Source organism: Aythya fuligula, chromosome 5 (genome assembly GCF_009819795.1).
Source record: "Aythya fuligula isolate bAytFul2 chromosome 5, bAytFul2.pri, whole genome shotgun sequence".
Taxonomy (NCBI): Eukaryota; Metazoa; Chordata; class Aves; order Anseriformes; family Anatidae; genus Aythya; species Aythya fuligula.
This window is the reverse complement of record NC_045563.1, coordinates 19525946-19533419: the sequence shown is the minus strand read 5'-3', so window position 1 is coordinate 19533419 and position 7474 is coordinate 19525946. Positions and strand designations below refer to the sequence as shown.

General features: G+C 72.2%; 1 protein-coding gene across 1 annotated transcript; it reads right to left on the bottom strand.

Annotated features, from left to right (window-relative positions):
* Window positions 1–5: 5 nt before the first annotated feature.
* On the bottom strand, window positions 6–5410 carry PLEKHG3 (pleckstrin homology and RhoGEF domain containing G3). Its single transcript, XM_032187925.1, is given in 19 exon segments — window positions 6–1203; window positions 1205–1267; window positions 1269–1899; window positions 1901–2292; window positions 2450–2650; window positions 2723–2730; window positions 2840–2878; window positions 2995–3069; window positions 3156–3251; window positions 3385–3418; window positions 3537–3623; window positions 3699–3791; window positions 3879–4061; window positions 4150–4284; window positions 4462–4612; window positions 4724–4770; window positions 4859–4928; window positions 5018–5118; window positions 5204–5410. Coding segments are annotated over 19 exon segments (3246 nt in total). The 3' UTR covers window positions 6–570.
* Window positions 5411–7474: the final 2064 nt, after the last annotated feature.

The following is a 7474-nucleotide window of genomic DNA, read 5'->3' as shown; positions in this document are numbered from 1 at the left end:
ATGTCAAAGCAAGGCGGGCCCGGGGCTGTGCGCTTTGGGGGGGCCCTTCTGGCTGGCGGGGTGGGGGCAAGGGGGAGTCCCGTCTCCTGGTGGTCCACAGGGTCACCCTTCTCCTGGGCATGAAGGGTGGTTGTGGGGTCCTGCTTCTCCTGGGCAACCTGGAGGGTCCACAGGGTGCCCCTTCTTCTTGGGGTCCAGTTGCCCATCTCCTGGTGGCCCAGGGGTGCCCCATCTCCTGGGGGAGCTGGGCTCCATCAGGTGTCCACCTCCTTGGGGCCCATGGGGGGCTCTTTCTTTCAGGTGAGCTGTGAGTCCACGGGGTGCCCCTTGTCCTGGCTGAGCTGGGGGGTCCACCTCCCCATCTCTCAGTAGTCCACAGGGTGCCCCTTCTCCTGGGGATCCATGGGGTGCCCCATCTCCTGGTGGTCCAGGGGGTGTCCCATCTCCCGGGGATTTATGGGGTGCCCCATCTCTCAGTAGTCCACATGGTGCCCCATCTCCTGGTGGTCCATGGGGGGTGTCCCTTCTCCTGGGGATCCACAGGGCGCCCCATCTCCCGGCTGCCCCCCCCTAGCTGGCGGCGTCGAGGGTCTGAAACTTCTGCCGCAGGTCCCTGACGAGGCCGTGCCGGGGGGGCTCGGGGGGCTCGCCCTGCCCGGTGGGGCAGCGCCGCCGGTACTCCTCGGATGCCTGGTAGGCTTTGCAGCGCTCCACCACCGCCTTCAGGCAGATCTTCTCGCGGGTGGTGGGCGAGCGGATCTGCACGTAGGCAGGGGGCTCGGTGGCAGCAGGGGGGGGCAGCCTCTCCAGCACCACCACCCGCTGCCCCCCGGGGCCCAGGGGTGCCTGCGCCGTCACCCACAGCCCCCCGGGCTGCTGCTGGTGGTGATGGTGGCCACCGCCGCCACCAGCACCGCGCCATGGGTCGGGGGTCCCCACGCCCGCCTCAGCGCTGCGGCTGCGGCCCCCACCCCGCTCCTTGGCCGCCGGACGCCCCCCACGCCCCGGCCCCTCGGGTGCCGAGCGGCTGCGGGTGACCGGTGGTGGCCGCGGGGCGCCGAAACGGGCACGCAGCTCCCGCACGTCTGGCCAGGAGAAGGGCTCGGTGCCGCCACCGCCGGGGCTGGGCGGGCTGCGGGGAGCACCGGACACCGTGGGGGTGACGGAGTCCCCTGGGGACACGGGTGGCTTCGGCAAACCTGGGGGAAAAAAGAGAGGGGTGAGAGCGGGGTGGTGGCAAGGTGACGGTGCCCACGGTCCCCCCGATCCCACTGTGTCCCACCTGGGGGGCTGGCGTGGGTGGCACCGTCCCCCAGCAGCAGGCCGGCGCGGCGGCGGCGGCTCTTGATGCGCAGGCTGTACTGGCGGGCCAGCTGGTACACCCTGGTGGCGGGGCGCCCGGGGGGGCTCCCAAGTGCCAGCACCCCCGGGGGGTCCCCGGCACCAACGTCGCCCTCCTCCAGGATGAGCAGCGGCTCGGCGGGGGGCTGCAGCCCGTTCTCCTGGCGCGCAGGGGATGCTCCATCCACCGCCAGCACCGGCTCCGGAGGCGTTTTGGGGCTCACCGGCTCCGGAGGCGTTTTGGGACTCACTGGTTCCAGAGGCGTTTTGGGGCTCGCTGGTTCCGGGGGTGTTTTGGGGCTCGCTGGCTCCGGGGGGGGCCAGCTGTTGATTCTGGAGACCGAGGTCCTCACCAGCCCCTTGGGGATGTAGGAGAGGCTCTCGCGGCGCTTGATGCTGAAGCCGGCGTCCTGGTGCTCGGCGTTGTCGTAGTAGCTCCGGATCTTGCGCAGCAGCAGCAGGTCCTGGGTGGAGAGGAGCGAGCGGCGCCGGGGGGTGGGAGGGGGGGGTTCTGGGGACGGCGGGGGGCTGCGGGGCGCCCCGCTGTCCGGGGGGGGGCCCGTCGAGGCTGAGGGTGCTGCCGCTGCGCCCCTCCAGCGCCAGGCTGCCGCGGCGCGACAGGCTGCTGCCGAAGCGCTCGGCGATGACGCTGGCCTGGTCCAGCACCGAGGGGGGCAGGATGCTGCCCTCCCCGTGGCCTTCCTCCTCCTCCTCCTCCTCTTCCTCGCTGCTCAACGCCCGCGGGTCCTCCCCGGTGCCCGCCTCCGTATCCGGGTGCTGCTCGGGGTCGCCCTCCCCGTCGGGCAGCCCCGGTGGGGGGGTCCCCGATGGGGAGGGGGGCGCGGGGGTCTCCGGTCCCTCGCTGAGCTCCCCGGTGCACAGCGGGGACACCGGTGACGCCGGGGTGGCGGCGACCTCGTGGTGCCACTCGCAGCTCCCTGCCGGGGTCCCCTGGCGGGAGCAAAGTTTGGGGGGCCGTGCCCCCCGCCCTCTCAGCACAGCAGAAGCTGAGGGGTGTGCGGTGCCCCACGGCACTTTTGGGGTGCCCCACAAGTGATGCAGGGTGCCGCAGGTAGCAGGGGAAGGGGTGGGGGTCTGGTGCGGGTACCTGCTCCTCCTGGGGCTCCTCCGCCACGTCCCCGTCCTTGTCCCTGTGCCCATCCTGCTCCTCCTGGCTGTCCTTGCCCAAAGCCTCCTCTTCCTCCTCCTCTTCCTCCTCCTCCTCCACGACACCCCCAGCTGCAGCCCAGGCCCTGGGGGGCTGTGGGGGCTCCCCCGCCTCCAGGAGGGTCCCCTCACTCCCTGCGTGCTGGGGGGGGGACACGAGGGCTCAGCACCCTCACAGGGGTCAGCCCCACACCACCCCATGCCCTGGCCTTACCTTAAGCCCTGCCAGCCGTGTGTGTGGGGGGAGGAAGAAGAGCAGAGGTGAGCTCTGGGGGGGGGGACAGCACCCCAAAATTGCCCCCCCCTCCTGATGTCACCCCCAGCCGCTCACCGTGCTCACCCAGCTGCCGCAGGATCTGCTTGGCGGGCTCTGCGGGGGGACACACGGGGGTGTCACAGCAGGGCGGTGGCATCATCCCCGTGCCCCCAACCACCCCCTCCGCCCCCAAAAAAAAACCACACCCCAACCCCAATCCCCATCCGCACCCGACTGCCGGCGCCCCGCGTGCCCCCGCAGCCGGTCCGGCAGCGTCTCGGCGCGGTCGCGGCGCTCGAAGGGCTCTGCGGGGCGGCGTGGGGGGGGACACAGGCGTCAGCGTGGCGCCGTCCCCGTGGGGGGGACACGGTGTCACCAGGGGGGGGCTCACCCGACTGCCGGCGGCCGTGGCGCGGCTGGTCCAGAGGCTGGCAGGAGCGGCTCCGGTGCAGGCGCTCGGGGCTGTAGCGGGGCAGGCGAGGGGGGTCTGTGGGCACAGGGGGGTGAAAATGGGGCACAGGGGGGTGACAAGGGGGCGCAGGGATGTGGGACGGTGGCGCAGGGACGTGGGGTGGGGGCTCAGGGATATAGGATGGGGGTGGAGGGGTGGGGGCACTCACGGAACAAGTCCATCTCCAGGATGGCTTCCTTGGCCTGGCGCAGAGAGAGGCGGTGAGAGGCGGTGGCCCCAAGGGGGTGTCACCCCCCTGCCTCCCCCACACCCGAAAATGAAATTAAGAAAGGCAAGGGGACAACGCCGGGGTGTCCTCACCTTCTGGGGGACGATGGCGTGGTGGTTCTCCAGGATGAGCCGCTTGATGTGGTGGGTCCAGACGCGCTTCTCCTCCACGCTCTTGGCCTGGGGGTGGTGTTGGGGTGGTGGTGGGAGCGGATGGGGGTCCCCTGTGCCCCCCCAAACCCCACAGCACCCTACCTGCAGGCCGTACTGCTGCTTGATGTGCTTGTAGTGAGCCACGCTGAAGCAGAGCGAGTCCCGCGTGCTCTCGATCAGCATCAGCGAGGAGCACTGCGCGGAGACACCGTCAGCCCTGCGGTGCCCCCCTCGACCCCAAAACCCCCTCCCCACCTCCCTCCCAGCGGGGTGAGCACCCACCAGGATGTGGCTCTTGTAGACGTAGTGGTCCCCGCGGCGCTTGGTGATGAGGAGCAGCTTGTCGAAGAGGAAGACGGCGCGCTCGCTGCGCGCCCGCTGCACGCGGAAGGTGCCCTCCAGCACCAGCTCCCCGTAGCTGGTCAGGTCCGGCCCCTTCCACTGCAGCAGCAGCGACTGGATCTCCTGCCGGGGACACGGGGACGGCAGCGTCACCGCAGCCCCTACCCGGCCCTGCCACCACCGCCGCCGTGCCCCTTTCCCCGCGGCCCACCTGCTGGCGGATGGCGTGCTCGTGCTTGCGCTTCATGTCGTTGATGTACCAGGCCACGCAGGTCATGGTGTCGATGGCCTCCACCACCACCTCGTAGTCATCCCCCGACTTGCGCTCGAAGTGCTTGGCGATCTCCTGCGGGCACGGGGGGGGCACGTTGTGTTACTGAGACACACCACGCCGCGCCGAGTGCCCGCGCTGTCGGCTCCCACCCTGCCCTGCCGGGTACCCGTGCCGTGCCCCACGCCGTGCCACGCAGTCCCAACCACGCAGGGTACCCGTGCCGCGCCGTGCCGCGCCGTGCCGGCTCACCTGGAGCAGCAGGTGGTACTTGAGGATCCTCTGGACGGGCTTCAGCAGGTAGGCGCCCAGTGGCAGCGCGTGCCGCATCTGCTCCTGGCACTCGCGGAAGAAGCGTGCCTGCTGCTTGCTCCTCATGCACTCGCTCAGCGCCGCCACCGAGCTGGGGAGGAGTTGGGGGGGGGGGGGGGACACAGCACCAGGGGGGTGCTCAGCCCCACGGCGCCCGGCCCCACAGCTCCCCGTAACGCCCAGCCCCGCGGTGCCCGCTCACTTGGGGTAGTTGTTGCAGTACTGCGTGTAGATGTCGAACTCCTGGCTCTGTGAGTAGTGTGGGGGGGGCACGGTGAGAGCCCAGCACAGCCCCCGCCGCGTGCCCCCCCCCTGCCCCGGCGCCGCGTCCCCGTACCCGCGTCACGAAGCAGACGGCCACGGCCACCGGGTCGCAGGCGCAGCTCTCCAGGCTCTGCAGCAGGTTGCTGGGTGCAAGGGACGGATAGGGGTTAACCAGAGCCCCCCCAGCACATCACAGGGAGGGGACAGTGCCACCACCATGGGTGCCACTCACCTGCTGAGCTCGTAGATGTCCTCGATGTTCCCAAAAAGCGCGCTGACCTGCTCCGGCCGCAGCGGCGGCTCCTCGGCGTCGATGATCTTCCCCAGGTAGCCCTGTGCGCACACGCAGCCGCTGCTCAGCGCCACCCGAGGGCCCGAGCCGCCCCCCATCCCCACCACGTCCCCACGGTGCCCCCACCTCCACGATGCCGCGCAGGTCGCGGGCGTAGGTGCGCTCCGACTCCACGATCTCCAGCAGCACGCGCTGCAGGTACGAGGGCTCCTGGCCCGGGGGGCGCACGCCCCGTGCCCCCGGCCGCCCCCCCGGGGCCGCGTTGTTGTTGCTGTTGGCCAGCCAGGGCTCCTCGCCGTCGCACGCCGCCTCCTCCTCCTCCTCCTCCTCCATGCCGCGGGTGGGAGCCGCCGGCACCTCGCCGAGGGCAGGGCGCTGCGGGCAGGCGGGCACCGGCATCCCCGGGGGCTGGGGGCGAGCGGAGACCCCGGGGTGACCCGGTGAGCCGTAGGGCACCTCGGCGGAGAGCTCGGTGCCGGGTCACCGAGGTGGCACCGGGGCAGGAAGCGTGCCCAGACGGCGAGGGCCGCGGCTCCCGGCGGAAGGACGGTGCCGGCGGAGAGCGGGCGACCTTGAGCCGGGCCACGTGCCGGCGGCGGTGCCGGGGCCACCCGGACCCCCCCCTGCCCCGTTCCCGGTAGCGGTGTAGGGGGGGGGAAACGGGACCTGAACCAGTCCAGCCGGTTCCCTCCGGCTCCTCCCGCGCCCGCCGTGCCGCATGGCCGCATCCTGCCGCCGCCGCCCTCCACGGGCAGACGGGGAGCCCCCCAAAACCCAGCACCGTGCCCCCCGCACCCCACCGGGGCAGCTGGCACGGCCGCGGGGCACCCGTCGCTCGAGGGAGATTTGGGATTCGGGGCCCCCCAAGCTCCCCGAATCCCCCCCCGGCCGCCCCACGCCGCCGTGGCTCCCAGCCCCACGGCCACCATCGCCCGCCCCCGGCCGCCCTAATCCGCTCAGCGCCGGGATTAGGGCGCGGGGCCAGCGTCACGGGGGGGTTATCCTGCCCCCCCCTCCCTCCCGGTGCCGCCAAAGCCTCGGCGCCGAGATTAACCCGACCTGAGCAGGGGCTGCGCCCCGCAACCCACGGGGCTGAGCCGGGTGCCCCCCGCCGGGCCCCGAAATGCCAGATCCCAAAGGTGGCCGCCGGGAGGGGGAAACTGAGGCAGGGGGAAAATCCTGCGTGGGAGCCGGGCACGGCCCACGGCGCGTTCCCAGGCCTGTGGCCGGCCGGAGGCGGGAGAACCCGCCGGAGCCATATAAGGGCAGGCGCTTTCACCATTTCCAGGCTTTTTCCAGGATTCCGGCGGCCCCACAGACGCGGGGCACCGGCGGGGCGGCACAGCGGGGCCCCGTCCCCACGGGACTCCCCGTCACCCCCAGCCCCACGGGGACCCGCGGATCCCTCCCCCGTGGGACCCAAAGCACTCTGGCACCCCACGACCCCCGACCCCAGCCCCACGGGACCCCACAGCTCCCACCCCACAGCACCGTGCACCATGGGGTCCACAACCTCTACTCCTACAGGGACTCAAAGCGCGTGGGACCCCCAGACCCCATCCCTATGGGGACCCACGGCTCCAGGCACCCCCTGCACCCACAGACCCCAACCCCACGGGGACCCACGGTGCCGGGCACCCCAAGGACCCCCAGCCCCCATCCCCACGGGGACCCCCAGCCCGGAACCCAGGCACCGCAGCCCCACGGGGCGAGCACCCCAAGACCCCAAAAGCCCCAAACCCGAGCCCCGCGTGCCCCGGGCACCCCAAAACCCCCCCCCACACCCCTCCCACGGGGACCCCCTCCCCGCGCACTCACCCACCGCGCTCCGCCGCCGCCGCCCCGTCCCGGCCGTGCCCGCAGGAAGCGGCGGGCGAGCCCCGGGGGCGGGGACAGCGGCAGCGCCCGCCCCGCCCGGCCCCGGCACCCCGGGGTGCGGCACCCAAACGGGGGGGGGGGGGGGCGCGGACACGCGTGGGGGCAGCGCCAAGGGAGGGGGGGGGGGGAGCGGGGAGGGGGCGATGGGCGGGGCCTCCGCGGTGAGGCCACGCCCATTCGGCACAAAACCACGCCCTTTCAGCATATAGTCACGCCCAGTCAGCATTAAGCCACGCCCACTCAACCTCTAAGCCACGCCCACTGAGCATCTGAACAACGCGCGTTCATCCTCAAGCCACGCCCATCTCCTCAAAGCCACGCCCACTCGCCCTCAAACAGCCCCCACGCACCCCCAAAGCCACGTCCACTCGCCCTCAAACCACGCCCACTTCCCCGAAGCCACGCCCACCCCGCTCTCTGCCTCGCTCCCCGTCTGCTCCGCTTAACCACGCCCTCCCCCCATTAGGCCACGCCCTCCCCCCGTTAGGCCACGCCCCCCTCCCCTCGTCCTCCATTTCC